This window comes from Arachis hypogaea, chromosome 7, assembly GCF_003086295.3.
Source record: "Arachis hypogaea cultivar Tifrunner chromosome 7, arahy.Tifrunner.gnm2.J5K5, whole genome shotgun sequence".
In the NCBI taxonomy this organism is placed as follows: Eukaryota; Viridiplantae; Streptophyta; class Magnoliopsida; order Fabales; family Fabaceae; genus Arachis; species Arachis hypogaea.
The window spans coordinates 42,939,613-42,962,780 of NC_092042.1; the positions used below are offsets into that span (position 1 = coordinate 42,939,613).

The 23,168-nt window shown below is 39.2% G+C and overlaps 1 protein-coding gene across 2 annotated transcripts; it reads left to right on the forward strand.

The window, feature by feature from the left end:
• Positions 1-277: 277 nt before the first annotated feature.
• Positions 278-21,741, forward strand: LOC114924216 (uncharacterized). 2 transcript variants are annotated; one of them, XM_072199402.1, is made up of 3 exons: positions 278-558; positions 1,177-1,292; positions 17,561-21,741. In XM_072199402.1, the coding sequence occupies exons 1-3, from the start codon at positions 533-535 to the stop codon at positions 19,429-19,431; spliced, it is 2,013 nt and encodes a 670-aa protein (XP_072055503.1). In that variant the 5' UTR covers positions 278-532; the 3' UTR covers positions 19,432-21,741. The 2 variants fall into 2 exon arrangements, with proteins under 2 accessions (XP_072055503.1, XP_072055504.1); XM_072199403.1 differs by having other exon boundaries at positions 283-558; positions 16,621-21,725.
• Positions 21,742-23,168: the final 1,427 nt, after the last annotated feature.

Here is a 23,168-nt window from a genome sequence, read left to right on the forward strand (position 1 = left end):
TGAGCCTAGGACGTTGCATGATCTTCTAAATGAAGCCTCAATCCATGCAAATAATGATGGGTGGGTCCCATTTAGTAGAAAGGAAAAAGGAAAGATGTCACATTCCTCTAAAACTGGCCCAACCAAGGAAAGTTTCACTTTAGAGAAGGTTGGGGGAACGAAACATGGGCCTACTCATGCTGGGCCTGGAAAAATTCTTAATACTCCAGTGAATTCCCTTTTGAAGCACAAAATTGGGGCTTTTTGGATAAAAACAATGAAGCTTTCTTGTCACGCCATGCCGGGAGTGTTGTCTCGAACCACATGTGCAAAAGACCAGCGCCGCTAAAAGGATCCCTTGTTGAAGCTCTTATTCATACTCGGGGTGGCGATAAGTAACACTTTTATGCTGAAGCGATGGATAACACCCAGAATCTTGGGGATAGAGGACCCACCGTGTAATTCTTTTGTTCATGTTCCAGCTTCTTCATCTGTGGTTCTTTTATGGATCAATTGAATATAATAAGTTGGGTCATCAAGGGCATCCAACAAGATGTCTTGGATACACTGTAAGAATTGGTAAGAAAATTCAAGTCTTCTTTTTTCATTCTACTAGAAATGCATGTTAATTTTGATCATATGAGGGGTTTTTGGTATACTTTGGAATTTTTTTCTTTGGGTATATCTGAAGCTAGTGGGCACAAAAGGGGTATTTTATTTTTGTCTTCTGATCCTTATTTTCCTTGTTTAGTTCTTCGAAACACTGAGCAATGTGTAACTGTTAAAGTGGACAGAGGAAGAAATTTTTGGGTTTGTAGTGCAGTTTATAGGAGTCCTTAATACTCTAGATGTATCTTATTGTAGAATCATATACATGCTATTTCTTTGAGTTTAACGGAACCTCCGGTTATTCTAGCAGCCTTCAATAAGATTGTGTGCTCTTTAGAGGTTAGAGGGGGATAACTTTTTTCTCTCTCGTAGTTCTAATTTGTCAAACGCTCTAAATTTTAGTAATCTTTTTTATTTAGAAACTTCAGGTAGACAATTCACCTGGTTTAGGAAAATTCAAGGTTCTAAGGATATTGCAAAGAAACTAGATAGAGTGTGTAGTAATGGGGAGTGGAGATTGGTTTTTCCAGAAGAATATACTGAAGTGTTGTGTTGTATACATTCAAATCATTGTTCCCTTTTGGTTAGGTGCCTCGGAGCTCTTTTGAGGAGGGGTGCCAGGCCTTTTAGATTCCAAGCTGCTTGGGCATCTCATCCGGAATATAAACCTCTAGTCAAGAAAATTTGGGGGTCTAATTCCTCAGGTGGGTGCATCTAATGGAAATTATTTCTGATCTAAAAAGCTTCTTTGGAATTCAATTCTAATACTTTTGGCAATATTTTTGTTAATAAGCATAAGCTTGAAGCTCAGTTGGAAGAAGTTCAGAAAAGTATAGAGGTTTCTGATGATGTTGAGCATCGGCAGAAGGAAGAAGGGATTAGGATGGCGCTTAACACCATTTTAGCATAAGAGGAATTTTTCTGGTTTTAGAAATCCAGAGAGTAGTGGATGAGATATAGAGACCGTAATACACAATTTTTTCGCATGCGAACCATTCTCTGAAGAAAAGCAAACAAGATTCATGGTCTTCTAACTAATGACAGTTCTTGGGCCACAGATCAAGATGTTTTGCAGTGTGAAGTTCTAAAATTTTTTAAAAATCTCTTTTGCTCTACCGAGTGAATTGATCTTTAGTGCCTGTGAGAAATTCCTTCGCCTAGGCTTTATCAGACTGCTTGTGATTGCCTTACTCAACTAATATCTTTTCTGGAAGTCAAGCAAGTTGTGGATAGTATGAGCCCTTTGAAAGCTCCTAGCGCGGATGGTTTCTAGGCATTCTTCTTCAAGCATTACTAGGATGTTGTAGGGAAGAAGTTTGGAGGTTTTTTTAGAGTGCTTTTCTTGATGGTCCCTTGAGTGACTCCTTGGTGAAAATGCTTATTGTTCTTATCGCTGAGTGTGAGACACCTTGTGCCTTCAAGGATTTTCACCCTATTAGTCTCTGTAATGTCATACAAGATTATCACCAAGGTTCTATTTAACAGATTGCAACCATTTTTCGAGGAGATAATTAGCCAAACTTAAAAGGGCATTATTCATGGTAGGGGAGCTCTGGATAATAGTATTCTGGCTCAAGAGATGCTTCATTTTCTTAAGAGGACTAAGTCGAAGAAAGGTGCCATTGCCTTTAAGATTGACTTGGAGAAGGCGTATGACAGAGTTGATTGGAGTTTTCTTGAGGATTCTCTTCCTGTTTTTGGGTTCTCCCAGACTATCATCAACTTGATTATGAATTGTGTAAAGGCCTCAAATCTGTCCATCTTATGGAATGGTGTTAAACTAGAGTGATTTCATCATCAGATGGGTCTTAGACAAGGATACATACCCCATGTCACTTTACCTCTTTGTCATCTGTATGTATAGGTTTTGGCTACTTTTGTTGACTCCCAAGTTAGTTCTAGTGATTGGGAAGCTATGGCCATCTCTCATGGCAGTCCTCGGACGTTCCATCTCATGTTCGCAGATGATCTTCTCTTGTTTTGCAAGGCCAGTAGGTCACAAGTTTAGAGCGTTATGTGATTTATAGAACTTTTTGTAAGGCTTCGGGTATGAAGGTAAATCTTGAGAAATCAAAAGCTTTATGTTCCAAGAATGTCTCTAATAGTTGAAGAGAGGTCTTGACCAAAGTTTCTCAGATTTGGTTAACTAATGATTTGGGAAAATACTTAGGGTTACACATTGGGCATCCCAAAACTTCTAGAGCCGGATTTGCAAATTCTTTGAATAGAATCAAGTCTAGATTGGCGAATTGAAAGGGTAGGTTTCTCAATAGAGCAGGTAGACTTTGTCAGATTAAATTTATGGCTTCTGCATTACCTATTTATGAAATGCAAGTCTCTTTTTTTCCTACCTCTTTTTGCAAGAAAATTAATGCTGTAATAAGGACTTTTCTTTGGAAAGAAAAATTGATGAAAGGTGCTTAAATCTTGTTAAGTGGGATACAGTTATTACCCCCCGCAAGTTTGGTGCCTTGGGTGTTAGAGATATGAGATGTGCGAACATGGCCTTAATGGGTAGGGTTTTGTGGCAACTCCTTCATAGCTCTCATAAGCTTTGGGTCTGAGTTTTGATTCATAAATATGTGTTGCATGATTTTATTCTGGAGGAAAGGATTTTGATTAATGCTTCCGGAATTTCGAGAATCATGAATACTAAGAGAGTGATGCACGGTAGGCTGGCCTGGAGTACTGGTTCTCTTGATCAATCCTTTTGGTTCGATTCTTGGCACCCAAACGGCTATCTCGATAGTTTTGTTCCTTTTGTTCATATTACAGACACAATCTTAAAGGTGAAGGACGTTTGGTCTCTTGACTATTGGAACTGGAATGTTCTATACACTCCCATTGATAAAGATTTTAAAATGAAGTTGTATAATATCTTCTCTGTGCGGCATGGTGCAACCGATCTGGATGGATTTGGTATAGTTCTAGTAATAAGGACTATTCAACTAAGAGTTGTTATTGTTGGCTTTTGCAATAGAAAATTGCTTGGAATCGTACTGATAATTATCTCTGGTTGTGGCGGTTGCGAGTTATAGAGAAAATTAAACTTCATTTGTGGCTTGGTATTCATAATGCCCTGCCAACTAGCTGGCTTCGGTTTCGCATAGGTCTGGCTGGTTCTGCAGTTTGTTGGTGCAGAATTAGAATACCACAACTGAACCGGCAAGTGCGTCGGGTCATACCAAGTAATACCTCAGGTGAGTGAGTGTCGATCCCACGAGGATTGACGGACCAAGCAATAATGGTTGAAGGATTCACTTAGTCAGACAAGTAGAAAACTGTGTTTTGGGGATCAAATTGTATTAAACAGTAAATCAAAAATTTAGAAAGCAAGCAGTAAATTGGATGTGTAAGTTTTGTGAGAGAACAGTTAAGGTTTCAGAGTTATTTATTTATTCGGATTAATATTTCTTACCAACTATTTTAATCATGCAAGATCCAATTCATGACAAGCCGTAATTGACTAAACCCTAATTCCTTAGTAATTTAGTCTCCTCTAACCTAATCAACAACTAATTCCTTGGTCACTTAATGTAGATTAAAGGGTTAAATCCAATTCTCGTTTATTAGCCATAAAAATCCTAATTACCCAAATATAAGAGGATTATATGTCACGTATCCTGTTAAGTCTAGGAAATTAGTGATTTAGGAGGAATTACTTTCAAGCTAGTATTCAAGTGAGTTAACTTTTCCAAGAATCAACAAGATTTCATGTAGAACAAGAGTTATTTTCTAATACACTCAAATTCATAAGATGAAGAAACGAAAGTAATCCTTGAATTTAAATCAATACAATAATTAAAATAGAGTGACAATAGTATTAATCCATAGAATAAACAGAGCTCCTAATCTTAACAAAGGAGGCTTAGTTGCTCGTGGCTCAGAGAAAAAAACTAGGGTTCAAAAGTGTGTAGAATGAGGTAGAAGAGAAGAGAGCCTCGAGGGCTAAATCTTTTCCCTTTTATATCTAACTTAATTTGATTTGAAAATAAAATAGAATAATAAATTCAAAACTTAAAAGATTGTGTTTTGAAATAATAATAATGAAAAGAAAAGAAAAGTAATTATTAATAAAAAAATCTAAGCCAACGGAACCTTCTTTAAAAATCATATTTGCACTACTAGCGCTAAACGCCAGGCGCCGCTGAGGCAGAGAGGTTTCTGGTCTTGCTGTCTTCCTGGCACTAAATGGCAGGTTCGGTGTTTAGCGCCGATAGCGTGAGATTCTAGGCGCGCTTTACGAGGTCTTCCACACTAAATAGAAAGCTTGCACGCGGTACTAATCATGCAAAGGATTGAGAACTGAATAATAGAAATAGGAAATAAAATATAATAACTAAAAACATAAATAAGGGAAATATCAATAAAAATACTCAACCACTTCAGTCATGGTGGCTGCCTCCTCCTAGAAATCCTCACTGAGTTCCAAAGTCACACCTCAAATGCTCCATCTCCCGCCTCTGGCTCTGCTGCTACTCTACTAACTGCTGAAGGAGGGCAGATTGGTCCTCATGGTCCATCCTCAACTGGTCAACAGACAATGCCAGATGTCCAATGGATGATGTCAACTGATCCCGGTAATCCTGCAGAGGGGAATAATATTCCTAAGGTATCTTAGGATGTTGAGGCTGAGGTGCGGGAGCCGGCTCCTCTCTCGGGGCTCTAGCATACTCCTAAGCGTACTTCATAGTCTTCTTGGAGATGGGCCACTCGATGGGGATAAGAGTGTCATGGTCGATCCGCACCCTAGCAGCCTCACAGAGGCGGTAAATCAAGTGCGGGAACACCAGCTTAGCGTGGGTGGAGGCATTGAAAGCAATGCTGTATATCTCCTGCAGAATCACCTGCTCCACCTCTACCTCATGACCGAGCATAATACAGTAAATCATCACTGCTTGGTCTATAGTAACCTCAGATTCGTTGCTTGTAGGGATGATGGAGTACTAAATGAACTCCAACCATCCTCTAGCAACTGGCTTCAGATTGTGTCGGCCCAACTGGTAAGGTTGCCTCTCAAAATTAAGCCTTTAGTGGGCTCCCAGAAGGCATATGTCCGTGAGTATCTGCTCCGGCCTCTTGTCTCTGTTGACCCTCTCAGTATAGGACTCATCATCATCCTCATCCTCGGTCTGTGGTAGGCGAAGTGTCTCTTTCACACTCTGTGGTCCAATGTAAATGACTCGCCCTCGTACTATAGTCCTCCAGTTCTTTGGGCTGGGGTTTACGCCCTTCACATGCTTGTAAGTCACCCAAGTATTGGCATAAAATCCTTGGACCATCAACTGGCCCACTTCAATAACTGGGTTGCACAATGTGCCCCATCCCTTCCTCTGAATCTCAGCCTGGATCTCTAGATACTCGTCCGGTTTAAGATCAAATCGAACCTTCGGAATCACGTTCTTCCACGAAGTGATCTCATGAAATTGGTCCTCATAGACCTTGGAATTGAACTGGTTTGCATCAAAAGGACCGGCCATTGGGACCTTCTCCTTCCTTCTTTCTAGAGGAACTAAATGTGCTTCTATAACGTCACAAGCTTGACGGTCAGCTTTGCTATGTCAGCAGATGAGCGGACCTCTGACGATCAATCTTGCCTCCAAGATAGTGCTTCAGCCTCTGGCTATTAACAGTGAACCTTCTATCTGAGTTTTCTTTCTGTTGTTTCACATGACCAAACTAAGACACTCTGGTCACTACAAACGGTCCTGACCACCGGGACTTTAGCTTTCCGGGAAAGAGCTTGAGCCTTGAGTTGAATAGTAAGACTTTCTAGCCTGGCTCAAATTTTCTTGTGGCTATTCTCTTGTCATCCACAACTTGGTCTTCCCTTTACAGAGCTTGACATTCTCATAAGCAGAATTTCTGAATTCATCAAGCTTATTCAATTGAAGGATCCTCTTGTCTCCTACAGCCTTGGCATCAAAATTCAGGAACTTTGTTACCCAATATGCTTTGTACTCCAATTCAACTGTCAAGTGACAGGCTTTACCATATACCAGCTAATATGGGGACATGCCGATAGGGGAAGTACTAACAGTCCTCTCTAGAATCCGCTTGAGTTCTCTATTGGAGACCTCAACTTGTCCACTTGTCTGTGGGTGATAGGGGGTTGCCACCTTATGACGGACTTTATATCTCTACAGAAGTAAGTCCAATTGTTTGTTTCAAAAGTGGCTTCCTCCATCACTAATTAGTGTCCTTGGGACACCAAACCGGTTGAAAATATATCTCTGAAGAAAGCTCATCACCACTTTGGCATCGTTAGTGGGTAAACCCACTGCCTCCACCCACTTGGACACATAATCTACTACCACCAAGATGTAAGTGTTTGCGTATGAGGGTGGGAAAGGGCCTATGAAATCAATGCCCTACACATCAAACAACTCAATCTCTAAAATTTCTTACTATGGCATCTCATGATTGTGGGGAAGATTCCCCACCCTCTAGCACATGTCACAGTTTCTCACAAATTTTTGAGAGTCTCTAAAGAGAGTCGGCCAATAAAAACTGCTCTAAAGGACCTTAGTAGCCGTTTGTTCAACACCAAAGTGGCTTCCGTACTCAAAACCATGACAATGCCAGAGAATCTGCTGTGATTTCTCATCTGAGACATAACGCCGGATTATTACCATCTAAACATCTCTTAAAAAAGTAAGATTTTTCCCACAAGTAGTACTTCGCATCATTTAAAAGATTTTTAACTTGTTGTTTAGTGTAATCATTGGGGATGAACCTCATGGCTTTGTAGTTTGCAATATCTGCAAACTATGAAACTCTCTGAATCACAAAGATTTGCTCATCCAAGAATGTCTCAGTAACAGGAATGGGTTGTTGCATCCCTTCTTTAGGCTCAATTTTGGAAAGATGGTCAGCCACTTGATTCTTTGATCTTTTTCTGTCTCTAATCTCAATATCAAACTCCTAAAGAAGGAGCACCCACCTGATCAACTTTGGTTTAGAATTCTGCTTGGTTAAAAGGTATTTAAGAGCAGCATGATCAGTAAAAACAATAACTTTTGAATCAATTAAATATGACCTAAACTTATTGAAAGCATAAACTACAGTTAGTAATTCTTTTTCTATAGTTGTGTAATTCTTTTACACGTCATTTAATACACGAATAGCATAGTAAATGACATGCATAAGCTTGTCTTGTCTCTGTCCCAAGACGAGTCCAATAGCATAGTCACTGGCATCACACATAAATTCAAATGGTAAATCTTAGTTAGGAGGAACTATGATGGGAGCAGAGACAAGCTTAGCTTTCAGAGTTTCAAAGGCATGCAAATAATCATGACCAAAATTAAAAGGAATGTCCACCACCAAGAGATTTCTCAAAGGTTTAGCAATCTTAGAAAAATTCTTTATAAATCTCCTATAAAATCTTGCATGTCCCAAAAAACTCCGAATTTCCTTAGCATTAGTGGATGGTGGTAATTTTTCAACTACCTCCACCTTATCTTTATCAACCTCAATTCCCTTACTTGAAATCCAGTGCCCAAGAACAATACCTTCAGTGACCATAAAGTGATATTTTTTCCAATTTAAAACAAGGTTTATTTCTTGGCACCGTTTCAAGACCAAGGAAAGATGCTTAAGGCTAGATTCAAAAGAATTACCAAATATCGAAAAGTCATCCATAAATACCTCAATAAACTTTTCAACCATGTCAGAAAATATGGAAAGCATGCACCTCTGAAAAGTTGTTGGGGCATTATACAGTCAAAACGGCATCCTTCGGTAAGCAAATACTCCAAAGGGGTATGTGAATGCCATCTTCTCTTGATCTTGAGGGTCTACTGCAATCTGATTATAGCCAAAATATTCATCTACGAAACAGTAAAAAGCATGACTGGTTAACCTCTCAAGCATCTGATCAATGAAAGGCAAGGGAAAGTGATCCTTTCTCGTTGTATTATTGAGCCTCTTGTAGTCAATAAACATACGTCACCCGGCCCTTTTGATGGTCCTTGTGAGAATAAACTCATTTTTGATCACTGTCATCCCTCTTTTCTTGGGAACTACTTGCACAGGACTCACCATGGACTGTCAGAAATTGGGTAAATAATCCTGACTTCCCAAAGCTTCATTACCTCTTTTTGGACCATTTCTTTCATGGTTGGATTTTGTTGCCTTTGTGGTTTCACAACCGGTTTAGCATCATCCTCAAGCAAGATCTTGTGCATACACTTGGTCGGACTAATCTCTTTCAATTCATTAATGGTCCACCCAAGAGTCATTTTATGAATCTTGAGCACTTCAAGTAACGCTTCCTCCTCCTCATGCCTCAAAGAGGAGCTAATAATCACTGGATAAGAATCATGCTCGCCTAGGAATGCATACTTTAAGGAGGGGGATAAGGGATTCAACTGAAGCTTCGGAGCCCTTTCCTTTGTACTAGGCGTGTGATGTTTGGTGCACGAAATTGTAATCACACTTTTGTAATTCCGCACAACTAACCAGCAAGTGCACTGGGTCGTCCAAGTAATACCTTACGTGAGTAAGGGTCGATCCCACGGAGATTGTCGGCTTGAAGCAAGCTATGGTTATCTTGTAACTCTTAGTCAGGATATCAATAATTCTCAGGTTTAATTGTGAAAAGTAAAAGAACATGAAATAGATACTTGTTTTGCAGTAATGGAGAACAGGTTGAGGTTTTGGAGATGCTCTATCTTCTGAATTTCTGCTTTCCTACTGTCTTCTTCTTCATGCACGCAAGGCTCCTTCCATGGCAAGCTGTATGTAGGGTTTCACCATTGTCAATGGCTACCTCCCATCCTCTAGTGAAAATGTTCAACGCGCTCTGTCACAGCACGGCTAATCATCTGTCAGTTCTCAATCAGGTTGGAATAGAATCCAGTGATTCTTTTGCGTCTGTCACTAACGCCCAGCCCTCAGGAGATTGAAGCTCGTCACAGTCATTCAATCCTTGAATCCTACTCAGAATACCACAGACAAGGTTTAGACCTTCCAGATTCTCTTGAATGCCGCCATTAATTCTAGCTTATACCACGAAGATTCTGATTAAGGAATCCAAGAGATATTCACTCAATCTAAAGTAGAACGGAGGTGGTTGTTAGGCACACGTTCATAGGTGAGAATGATGATGAGTGTCACAGATCATCACATTCATCAAGTTGAAGAACAAGTGATATCTTAGAATAAAAGCAAGCTTGATTGAATGAAAAATAGTAGTAATTGCATTAATCCATCAAGACACAGCAGAGCTCCTCACCCCCAACCATGGGGGTTAGAGACTCATGCCGTAGAAGATACAGTAAGAAATGTGTAATGTGCCATGAGGTAAAGATACAATGTCAAAAGGTCCTATTAATAGTGAACTAGTAACCTAGGGTATACAAAAATGAGTAAATAACGTAAAAATCCACTTCTGGGGTCCACTTGGTGTGTGCTTGGGCTGAGCATGGAAGCTTTCATGTGTAGAGACTTTTCCTGGAATTAAACGCCAGCTTTTGTGCCAGTTTGGGCGTTTAACTCTAATTTTTGTGCCAGTTCCGACGTTAAACGCTGGGAATTCTGAAGCTGATTTGCAACGCCAGTTTAGGCCATCAAATCTCGGGCAAATTATAAACTATTATACATTGCTGGAAAGTCCAGGATGTCTACTTTCCAAGGCAATTGAGAGCGCGCCAATTGGGTTTCTGTAGCTCCAGAAAATCTACTTTGAGTGCAGGGAGGTCAGAATCCAACAACATCTGTAGTCCTTTTTCAGCCTCTGAATCAGATTTTTGCTCAGGTCCCTCAATTTCAGCCAGAAATTACCTAAAATCACAGAAAAACACACAAACTCATAGTAAAGCCTAGAAAAGTTTATTTTAAATAAAAACTAATAAAAACATACTAAAAACTAACTAAAATGTAGTAAAAACATACTAAAAACAGTGCCAAAAAGCGTATAAATTATCCGCTCATCACAACACCAAACTTAAATTGTTGCTTGTCCCCAAGCAACTGAAAATCAATTAGGATAAAAAGAAGAGAACATACTATAGACTCCAAAATATCAATGAAACTTAACCCCAATTAGATGAGCGGGACTAGTAGCTTTTTGATTCTGAACAGTTTTGGTATCTCACTTTATCCTTTGAAGATTAGAATGATTGGCATCTATAGGAACTCAGAATTCAGATAGTGTTATTGATTCTCCTAGTTAAATGTGATGATTCTTGAACATAGCTACTTTATGAGTCTTGGCTGTGGCCCAAAGCACTCTGTCTTCCAGTATTACCACCGGATACATACATGCCACAGACGCATAACTAGGTGAACCTTTTTAGATTGTGACTCAACTTTGCTAGAGTCCCCAATTAGAGGTGTCCAGGGTTCTTAAGCACACTCTTTTTGTCTTGGATCAGTTTTTATCTCTCTCTTTTTTTTCTCTCTTTTTTTTAATTCACTACTTTTTTTCTTGCTTCAAGAATCAATTTGATGATTTTTCAGATCCTCAATAACATCTCTCCTTTTCCATCATTCTTTCAAGAGCCAACAAGTTTAACATTCTTTAATCAACAAATTCAAAAGACATATGCACTGTTCAAGCATTCATTCAGAAAACAAAAAGTATTGTCACCACATCAAGCTAATCCAACTAGTTTCAGAGATGAATTCGAAATCCTGCACTTCTTGTTCTTTTGTGATTAAAGCATTTTTCATTTAAGAGAGGTGATGGATTCATAGGACATTCATAGCTTTAAGGCATAGACATTAAATTTTATTAATCATGAATTAAGAACAAGACTTGAAGATAAACATATGATAAGACTAATAGTAAAAGAAAAACAAAAATTTAGAATGACTCTAAAATAGACTCCTAATGATAGAGGTTATCACAGAGTTAGGACTCAACAACCTTGATCTTGAGAAGTGGATGCTCCCTCAACTTGTGGGGTATTTGACCCTTCAAGGGAGAGCTTCTGGTGCTTCAGCTCCTGTAGCTCACGCCCCTGCTTCTCTTGTTCCTTCAGCAATTTGCAGAGCATGCAGTTTTGATTCTGCTGTTCTTTCTTAATTTGTTCCATAGCTTCTTGCAGCTTGGTAACAGATGCTTCTAGGCGGGTCCAGTAGTCAATTTCAGGGAGTTCAGGGAGGAACTCCTGTGCCCTCCTTTTGATAGAATTATCTTGCATTTGTCCTTCCATTGACTTCTTGGTGATTGGATGTTCAATTGGGATGAATTCATCTACTCCCATCCTCACCCCAGCATCTTTACATAGCAAAGAGATTAAGCTTGGGTAAGCCAGTTTGGCTTCAGTGGAATTCTTGTTTGCAATTGTGTAAATCTCACAAGCAATCAGATGATGAACCTCCACTTCTTTTCCCAACATAATGCAATGAATCATCACTGCTCTCTTGATAGTCACCTCAGAACGGTTGCTAGTGGGCAATATGGAATGCCCAATGAAGTCTAGCCAACCTCTTGCAATTGGTTTGAGATCTCCCCTCTTGAGTTGGTTTGGGACACCTTTTGAATTAGTTGTTCACTTAGTTCCAGGGAGGCATATGTCCTTTAGAACTTGATCCAACCCCTTATCTGCTCTCACCATTCTCCTATTTAAGGATTCAGGATCATCTTGCAGTTGAGGCAATTTGAAGACCTCTCTTATTTTGTCCAGATGGAAGTAAATAATTCTCCCTCTGACCATGGTTTTGTAGGTATGAAAAGCAGTTTCAGTCATTCTCTGCTTATCTGTCAGCCACAGATTTGAGTAGAATTCCTGAACCATGTTTCTTCCAACCTTTGTCTCAGGGTTGGTTAGAACTTCCCATCCTCTGTTTCGAATTTGCTCTTGGATCTCCGGATATTCATCTTCTTTCAGATTGAATTTAACTTCCGGGATCACTGACCTTAGACCCATTATTTTGTGGTAATGGTCTGCATGTTCTTTGCTTAAGAACCTCTCTTGACTCCAAAGATCCTTTGGAGCATTCTCTTTCTTGCCTCTAGAATTGGTTTGTTTTCCTTTGGGAGCCATGATCTTGATGAGCCTTAGCTTAGTGATCATGGAAAAGCACACCAAACTTATAGGATTGCTTGTCCTCAAGCAAAAGAAAAGAAAGAGGAGAGAGAGGAGGAGAGCAAATTCGAATGGTGGGGAAAGGGAAATGGCCGAACTTATATTTATAAGGGAGGGGGGAGAGATTTCGAAAATTTTGAAGGAGATTTGAGAAGATATGGAAAGAAATTGAGAGATATTTGAGTTTTTGAAGAAGATTTGGAAAGGATTTGAAAGATATTTGAAGAATGATTTTAATTTTTAAGATTTGAAGGTGAATGATGAAAGTTTGAAATGTGTTTATGCAAAAAATTATGGAACAAAACAAGAAAGTTTGAAAAAATTTGAAGTGGAAAGCAAAATCTCTGTCCCCCACCTATCTGGTGTTAAATGCCCAGAATGGTATCCATTCTGGCGTTTAACGCCCAAATGTTGGCCAATATGGGCGTTTAACACCCAGCCAGGTACCCTGGCTGGCGTTAAACGCCAGAAACCCCTTCATCATTGGGCATTTTGCTAAACGCCCAGGATGCTGCACACCTGGCGTTAAACGCCCAGAATGGTGCCCATTCTGGCGTTTAACGCCCAAAATTGTACCTTTACTGGCATTAAACGCCCAGAATGGTATCCATTCTGGCATTTAACGCCTAGAGTATCCCTTACTGGCGTTTTTTCGCCAGCAAGCTCCTTTTCTCTGCTTTTTGCACTGAATCCTTCTATAACTCTGTGAATTCCTTCAATTTTGATGATCACCCTTTGAGAATATGTATCAAACTTTTATTAAGTAAAACAAATAACCTGCTAATGACTGGGTTGCCTCCCAGCAAGCGCTTCTTTATCGTCTTTAGCTGGACCTTTTACTGAGATTCATTCAAGCCTCAGCTTTGAGCATTCTTGCTCAAAATTACTTTCAAGATAATGTTTGATCCTCTATCCATTAACAATGAACTTTTTATTAGAATTAATATCCTGAAGCTCAACATATCCATATGGTGACACTCCTGTAATCACATACGAACCCCTCCATCGGGATTTAAGTTTTTCTGGGAATAGTCTGAGCCTAGAGTTGAAGAGCAGAACTTTTTGTCCTGGTTCAAAGACTCTGGATGACAACTTTTTGTCATGCCACTTCTTTTCCTTTTCCTTATAGATTTTTGCATTTTCGAAGGCACTGAGTCTGAACTCCTCTAGCTCATTTAGCTGGAGCAATCTTTTTTCACCAGCTAACTTAGCATCCATGTTTAGGAATCTGGTTGCCCAGTAGGCTTTATGTTCCAGTTCCACGGGCAGATGACAGGCCTTCCCATAGTTGCTACTTTGTGGCTAATTCCATATCGAACCATAGCAGAGTACAACTGTTTATTGCAGAAATGAGTGCCCCCATCACTGATTAGTACTCTGGGAACACCAAACCTGCTGAAGATGTGTTTCTGGAGGAATTTCAGCACGGTCTTGGTATCATTATTGGGTGTGGCAATTGCTTCTACCCATTTAGATACATAGTCTACTGCCACCAGAATATAAGTGTTTGAGTATGATGGTGGGAAGGGACCCATGAAGTCAATTCCCCATACGTCAAACAATTCAATCTCTAAGATCCCTTGTTGAGGCATGGCGTAACCATGAGGCAAGTTACCAGCTCTTTGGCAACTGTCACAGTTACGCACAAACTCTCGGGCATCCCTATAGAGAGTAGGCCAGTAGAATCCACATTGGAGGACCTTAGTGGCTGTTCGCTCACCTCCAAAATGTCCCCCATACTGTGATCCATGGCAATGCCACAGGATTCTTTGTGCTTCCTCTCTAGGTACACATCTACGGATCATTCCATCTGCACATCTCTTAAAGAGATATGGCTCATCCCATAGGTAGTACTTGGCATCTGAAATTAATTTTTTTCTTTGCACTCTGCTGTACTCCTATGGTATGAACCTCACAGCTTTATAGTTTGCAATGTCTGCAAATCATGGAGCTTCCTGAATGGCAAAGAGTTGCTCATCTGGAAAGGTCTCAGAGATCTCAGTAGAAGGGAAGAACGCCCCTGCCACTGGTTTTATTCGGGACAAATGATCAACTACCTGGTTCTCTGTCCCTTTTCTGTTTCTTATTTCTATATCAAACTCTTGCAGAAGCAACACCCACCTTATAAGCCTGGGTTTTGAATCCTACTTTGTGAGTAAGTATTTAAGAGCAGCATGGTCAGTGTACACAATCACTTTTGACCCTACTAAATAGGATCTAAACTTGTCAATGGCATAAACCACTGCAAGTAACTCTTTTTCTGTGCGTCATTTAGAACACGGCTAGCATAATAAATGACGTACAGAAGCTTGTTATGCCTCTGTCCCAACACTGCACCAATGGCATGGTCACTGGCATCACACATTAGTTCGAATGGTAATGTCCAGTCTGGTGCAGAGATAACTGGTGCTGTGACCAGCTTGGCTTTCAGGGTCTCAAATGCCTGCAGACACTGTGTGTCAAACACAAATGGTGTGTCAGCAGCTAGCAGGTTGCATAGAGGTTTTGTAATTTTTGAAAAATCCTTTATAAACCTCCTGTAGAATCCTGCATGTCCCAGAAAGCTTCTAATTGCCTTAACATTGGCAAGTGGTGGTAATTTTTCAATTACCTCTACCTTTGCTTGATCCACCTCTATTCCCTTGTTTGAAATTTTATGCCCAAGGACAATTCCTTCAGTCACCGTAAAATGACATTTCTCCCAGTTTAAAACTAGGTTGGTCTCTTGGCATCTTTTCAGAACAAGTGCTAGATGATTAAGGCATGAGCTGAATGAGTCTCCAAATACTGAAAAGTCATCCATGAAGACTTCCAGAAATTTCTCTACCATATCTGAGAAGATAGAGAGCATGCACCTCTGGAAGGTTGCAGGTGCATTGCACAGACCAAAAGGCATCCTTCTGTAGGCAAATACTCCAGAAGGATATGTAAATGCTATTTTCTCTTGGTCCTGAGGATCTACTGCAATTTGGTTATAGCCTGAATAGCTGTCCAAAAAGCAGTAATAATCATTACCCGCTAATCTTTCTAGCATTTGGTCTATGAATGGTAAAAGAAAATGATCCTTTCTGGTGGCTGTATTGAGCCTTCTGTAGTCAATACACATGCGCCACCCTGTAACTGTTCTTGTAGGAACCAGTTCATTCTTTTCATTATGAACCACTGATAAACCCCATTTGTAGGGTTTATCTTGTATTGATTTTAGGGGATTTTATCACCTTTTACCCACATTTATTCAATGAAATAGCATTGTTTTGTATATTCTCCTTTAATTGTGCTTAAGAGTGAAAACATGCTTTTTAGGTCTTAAAATAAATAAATTTAATTCACCTTGAATCCATTAGATGCCTTGATATGTTTGTTAAGTGATTTAAGGTTTAGGAGGCAAAGATTGGATCAAGGGAATGAAGAAAGAAGCATGAAAATTTGGAGAACTCATGAAGAAATGAAAGAACCGGAAAGCTGTCAAGCCGACCTCTTCGCACTTAAACGACCATAACTTGAGCTACAAAGGTCCAAATGATGCGGTTCCAGTTGGGTTGGAAAGCTAACTTTCGGGGGCTTCGAAACGATATAAGATTTGCCATAGTTGCTACACGTATGGTGGCACGCACGCGCATAGTACGCGCACGCGCCGTTGCTGCCACCAAGTTCACTTAAAGCAAAACGTGGCCAGCGATTTTAGAAGCCTTGTGGGCCCAATCCAACTCATTTCTGATGCTTTTTAAGCCAAGGATTGAAGGGGGAATGAACATACTTTCATACTTTACATACTTTTTGATCATTAGTGATAGTTTAGTTTTAGAAGTAGTTTCTAGAGAGAGAAGCTCTCACTTCTCTCTAGGATTAGGATTAGGATTAGGTTTAGTTCTTAGATCTAGATTTTAATTCATCTTCTTCTACTTCTATCTTGTCAATTCCTTGTTGTTACATTCATTCTTCTTCCATTCTTTTATTGTAATTTCCTTTATGTTGTTCTTGCATTTTGTTGTAGATCTACTATTGTTCCTTCCATTTTCTTTCAATTCAATAAGAGGTAATTCATAATAATTATTCTTCTTTGCTTTTCCATTGTTGATCTCTTGCCTTTGTAGTTAGATCTCTCTTTAATTCTTGCAATTTATGTTGTTTACTTTTATTGCCTTTTATGTGTTTGTTAAAATGCCTCTTATAGCTATTAGTTAGATTTTGTTCCTCTTGGCTTAGGTAGAGTAATTAGTGACACTTGAGTTATCTAATTCCTTTGTTGATTGGTGATTGGAGAGATTGCTAATTGGTTTAGAGTGCACTAAAGCTAGTCTTTCCTTGGGAGTTGGCTAGGACTTGTGGCTCAAGTCAATTCATCCACTTGACTTTCCTTTATTTAGTAAGGGTTAACTAAGTGGTAGCAATGAACAATTCTCATCACAATTGAGAAGGATAACTAGGATAGGACTTCTAGTTCTCACACCTTGCCAAGAGCCTTTTATAGTTGTTAGTTTACTTTCTTGCCATTTATCTTTCATGCCTCTTATCAAAACCCCAAAATAACTCACAACCAATAATAAGACACTTTATTGTAATTCCTAGGGAGAACGACCCGAGGTTTGAATACTTCGGTTTATAAAATTAGGGGTTTGTTACTTGTGACAAACAATCTTTTGTATGAAAGGATTAGTGATTGGTTTAGAAACTATACTTGCAACGAGAATTCATTTGTGAAATTCTAAACCGTCAAAAATCCAATCATCAAAATGGCGCCGTTGCCGGGGATTGCAATGGTGTTATGTTATTGGTTATTGTATATATGTGAATATTGTGAATAGCTTGATTTTTTTGGATTGCTTGCTAGTTAGGACTTTGTTTCATTATTTCTTAGTAGTTTTTGTTTTTATTTTCTCTTTTCACCATGAATTCTCATTTTGGCTATGAGTGTGATTACAACTATGTTGTAGGTGATGAGAACTTCAATGAAGAGATACATCAAGGATGGGACAATCAATGGTGGGAGGAGCCATATGCATATGATCAATCTTCATGGCAACAACCTCCACCAATGCACTATGAAGAAGAGCCATTTTTTGATGCATATCAATCTAATGGCTATGGTGAATCTCCTTGTGACTTTCAAGAGCCACCACCATATGCTTATGAACCCCCTCCTCAACATGGCCCCCAACCACATTCACAAGCCTCTTTTCACCAACCACCTTCATATGATCCTAATCCATATCCACCATTCCAACAACTATATGAGCCATATAAACCACACATAGAGTCACCACCATCCCAATATCACCACTTTCAAGAGCCACCCCTTCCATATTATTACCAAGATGAACCACCTCCAACATATGAAAATTTCCAACCACAAGATGAATACTACTTTCCACCACAACCTCCCATGGAAGAATACTTATGTCCTTCAATCCAAGAGCCCTATGATCCTACTCATGACATCCAAGAGGAACAAGAGTCAAGGGATCATCTCAAGGAAGCATTGGATCAATTTCAAGCAACCGTGGAGTGTTTTGTGCAACAAGTAGAAAGAGTGGAAAACATAGAACCACCACAACTCTACCAAGAAGAACCACCTTCCTACTATGAACCCTTCCCCCAAAATGATGAACCCTTCCATCCACCCCAACCTCCAATGGATGACATCCTTGGTGTTCTTGTTCAAGGGCAAGAAGAGATGAAAAGGGATGTGCAAAATTTCATGGCCGCTTTGGATGCGGTAACAAATCAATTAGCATCCCAATGCTTGAACGCTCAAGGAATTCCCATGGCTACATGTGGAGAATCAAATGAAGAACATAGCATGAAGGAGAGATTAGAAACCCCGGTGGGAAATGAGGGAAGTTACTTTGTATTGGAACAATTGGAGGAAGCTTTAATTGTTGAAGACAAGGAAGAAGTGGTAGAAGACTTAGGAGATGCGGAGCTTCCATGGGAACATAGAGTTGAAGAAAACCTTTCCAAGATGATTGAAATTGATGCTAGGGAGGGATGTGCACAACCTCCAAGGCATGTTCCATATGAAGACTTGGATGGGATAGAACAAGAATCGAGTTTCCTTGGTGATGAAGATCAAGCATCAATTCTTAGTGGTGAAGAATCCTTTGAACTTGAAGAACCTTCTCCCGGTGCATTTGAAAATGTTGTGGAGGTAAACTTCTTTCACCCTCCCAATTATAGTTTGATTAAGGGAAAAGGCTTAGATAGTATTAATGAACAAAGGATTGAATTAGAGAAATCTTGTGAAGAGGTGGAAGTCCTTAGAAATAGAAGGATGGGAGTGGAATACGCTTTGTCAAGATCGTTGAAAGCATCTTTGCCTAGGTTGTCATCTACTCCTTCACTTGAGTGGGTAAAATTCATTTCTATTAGCTTTATTGTCCCACTTGAGTATGGCTTGCTTGAAACGGATGGTCAACTTAGGATGCTTTGTGGGATGAAGCGTAAGCGAAAGATGTTTCGTGGTTGGCATTGCAAATCAAGGCTCATTATGGTTGATGCATCAAACATGAGATATAAAGGTTGGAGTAGTGCTCAAATAGATGGGTCTAGGAGGATTGTTGGCCACTATATAGAGAATTCACCTTACTCACCACCCGGTTGGACTAATAATGATGATCAACCTCAAGACGGGTGTGAAAATAAAGTGTGGGATCCCGGATTACAAGAAGAGGATCAACTTTGGGAGCCCCAAGCTTGTGAAGAACTCCATCAACACTTGGCTCAACCCATAGGAAATCTTGGGGCACAATGGAGATTCAAGCATTGGTGGAAGTTCCAAGATGAGTACAAGCACAAGCCACCTTGAGAGGAGCTCCCCATAAGTCCAACTTAAGGACAATAAACAAAAGTGCTAGGTGGGAGACACCCCACCATGGTAAAATCCTTTCATTTTCTCTTTTATACATATTGGTAGAATTAGTTTAATTTCTTGTTTTGATTATTTTAATGAGTCTAATTGGTAGTTTAGTATGTTAAATAAGGTTCTAGGGTGTTTTGGTAGTTGTTTGGAGGTTTGGAATGCTTGGATTGGTGCAAAAACATAGCAAAAAAATTTTTGAAAAATAGAGCACCATCAACGCGTACGCGCACTGCGTGCGTACGCGTGCATCAAGCGTTTTGGACCATCCACGCGAGCGCGCCATGCACGCGTACGCGTGGATTGAGAAGTTCCACCTTCCATACCTTGACCCGAGAGTTAGGCCTGCACTGTGCGGAAATTGGGCCTGAGGCACAAACCTATTTGCGCGCTCGCACACATGACGCGTACGCACAACTCTCAAAATAAGCCATCGACGCGCGCGCGTCATGCGTGCGTACGCGTGGATGCCCTTCCTTCAATCCACTTCTTTTCCTCTCCTCTTTCCATTTCTTTCCTCTTCCTTTCTTCTTTCCCTCTCCTACCCTTAATCTAACTCTTCCAAACACCATCGATAACCATTTATTTTAGTTAGTTATTAGCTAGTTAGTTAGTTAATTAGTTAGTCAGTTAGTTGATTATTTAGTCTTAGTTTTTTTTTCATTTTATTTTCTCTCTTTTCATCATAAGTGTTGGATTATTGACTTTGTTTACTATACATTGCTGCCCCTTATTGCCTAAATGCTATTTTAGCATGAATGTTTTTAGATAATCTTTGTTTGATTCTATGATTGAGGTTATACTTTACTACTTGGTTTTGAGTTTTTCATGCTTACCTTTTAAGAATACCAAGTGATGAGAATTGCCTTCGAACTTGTAACTCTTTTTGAATTTCATGATTTGGCCACCATGTGATTTGAGCCTTATTTTGTGATTAGCCAACTTCTTGATAGATGATGTTGTGCATTTACCTTAATGCATTGTGTTTCATGATCATATGCATCCATAGGCTTTAACTTGAATGCTTTCATGCTTCTTTAATGCTTGTTTTACCTTACAAGTTTACTTAAAGCATCTCAAGCACACTAGGATAAGTGAAGTGCATGCTTCTTTTGTGACATAACTTTTAGGCTAATGTGTGTTCTAAACCGCGCAATTTAGAATTCACACACCTAATATTTCTTAATGTCACACTAATTCACTCACTCAATTCTAGCGATTTACCTCATTCCAACAATGTATGCTTCCTTGCTTTTATATCTTCTCATTTTATGGTGTTATATTTTTGTTTTTCATGATGAATGCACCACAAGCAAACATGGAAGCAAGACTAAGAACACGTAGCAATCCGGAGAGTCGCCGTACCCCCTTGCTCATCTTTGAGTGCACCGAGGACGGTGCAAACTTTTAAGTGTGGGGAGGTCGTCTGACCAATCGGCGATTTTGGGTGACAAATTTCTAATCTCAACACTTTTGCATTTCATTTTAGGATTTTAGGATTTTTACTTGCATTTTTTTATTTTTGCATGCATATACACAATAAGCATAGTCAAAATAATAAAATTTTTCAAGGATTTCTATCTATAGGACACCTCAATTGATTTAAGTGAAAACTTTTCATTAAACTTGCTTGAATTATATATCTTGTGGATCATGTTTTTGAGCTAAGAACACAAGCAAGTGAGACTTGAGCCTAATGGTGTGGTTACATCTTATAACCACTTATTTTTCCTTCTTGTGTGCATTATTCTCTTTCTATAATTGTAATCTTTGATTTGTTTGATTCTTTATGTCCATTATTTTGTGTATTCATGCATTTATATGATTGAGGCCATTGTTTCATTAGCTCACTTACCCAAATGGCCTTACCTTTTATCTTCCTTTGTTAGCCAATTTTGAGCCTACGATTAACCCACTTGGTTCTTTAATTTAGCACATTACAAGCCTTAAAGCAAAAAACAATAAATGTCCTTATTTGGATCTTTGATTAGCTTAGGCTAGTGTGTGTGAGTATCATTCAGGTGTGGGAACTTTGGGACATTGGGTGAATAAAAGGGTAGTTTTGTATTATCATTGGAAATATTGGGAATTGGGTACATGCTCATGTATTGGTCAAATGTAAAACCTTATGCATTGATGCTCTTGTATATAGAAAAAAAATGAGAAAAACAAAGAAAAAGAAATAAAAGTGAAAAAAAAGAAAACAAAAGAAAAAAATGTATATAGAAAAATAAAAGAAAAAAGAAAAAGCAATAAAAAGGGGACAAAATGCCCCAAAGCAAAGTGAAGCTCAATAAGATCAATGCATAAGTGTTGTGAAATGAAAAGAAAATGCATGAGTATGTGAAAAAGTGAAAAATGGGTAGTTAGGTTAGAACTTAATTGTATAGGATGTCATAGGTTAGGTTGGAAGTTTAAGCTTATCAAAGATTCAAATTTCAAGCTCACTTAACCATATATGCATCATACCGTGACCCTAGCCCCATTACAACCAAAGAAAAGACCTCATGATACTTGTATGCATGCATGAAATATATGTTGATTGTTAAAAGAAGAACAAATCTTGGAAAGCATGATTAGGAGAGAATTGAGAGAATCAACCCCAAACACCGAGCGAATAGAGTGCAAATACATCCGGTGAGGGTTTGATGCTCAATTACATGTTTCCACCTACGATCATCTCTTCTCATGCAAGTTTGTAAAAATATTTAATAACTCAATTCAATTTTGGATTAGACTTGCTAGTCCTTAGCCCTTGTGCATATATGCTTCTTGGGAATTAATTTATTTTGACCAAGCAATTGCATTCATTTAGATAGTTGCATATAGGTAGATTGCATCGCGCATTTAGTTAGTTCCCATTGAATAAATGCCATACCCTTACTTCATTCTTGGTTTAAGCATGAGGACATGCTTGGTTTAAATGTGGGGAGGTTGATAAACCCCATTTGTAGGGTTTATCTTGTATTGATTTTAGGGGGATTTTATCACCTTTTACCCACATTTATTCAATGAAATAGCATTGTTTTGTATATTCTCCTTTAATTGTGCTTAAGAGTGAAAACATGCTTTTTAGGTCTTAAAATAAATAAATTTAATTCACCTTGATTCCATTAGATGCCTTGATATGTTTGTTAAGTGATTTAAGGTTTAGGAGGCAAAGATTGGATCAAGGGAATGAAGAAAGAAGCATGAAAAGTTGGAGAACTCATGAAGAAATGAAAGAACCGGAAAGCTGTCAAGCCGACCTCTTCACACTTAAACGACCATAACTTGAGCTACAGAGGTCCAAATGATGCGGTTTCAGTTGGGTTGGAAAGCTAACATCCGGGGCTTCGAAACGATATAAGATTTGCCATAGTTGCTACACGTATGGTGGTGCGCACGCGCATAGTACGCGCACACGCCGTTGCTGCCACCTGGTTCACTTAAAGCAAAACGTGGCCAGCGATTTTAGAAGCCTTGTGGGCCCAATCCAACTCATTTCTGATGCTATTTAAGCCAAGGATTGAAGGGGGAATGAACATACTTTCATACTTTACATACTTTTTGACCATTAGTGATAGTTTAGTTTTAGAAGTAGTTTCTAGAGAGAGAAGCTCTCACTTCTCTCTAGGATTAGGATTAGGATTAGGTTTAGTTCTTAGATCTAGATTTTAATTCATCTTCTTCTACTTCTATCTTGT

Bases quoted from the DNA above. Each gene is read 5' to 3' on its own strand.
- LOC114924216 (XM_072199402.1), top strand. From the start codon at position 533: ATGTCTTGGATACACTGTAAGAATTG. The intron at 559-1,176 runs GTAAGAAAATTC...CCTTTTGGTTAG, and splicing joins TGGATACACTGTAAGAATTG to GTGCCTCGGAGCTCTTTTGA. The intron at 1,293-17,560 runs GTGGGTGCATCT...ACTATGTTGTAG, and splicing joins TTGGGGGTCTAATTCCTCAG to GTGATGAGAACTTCAATGAA.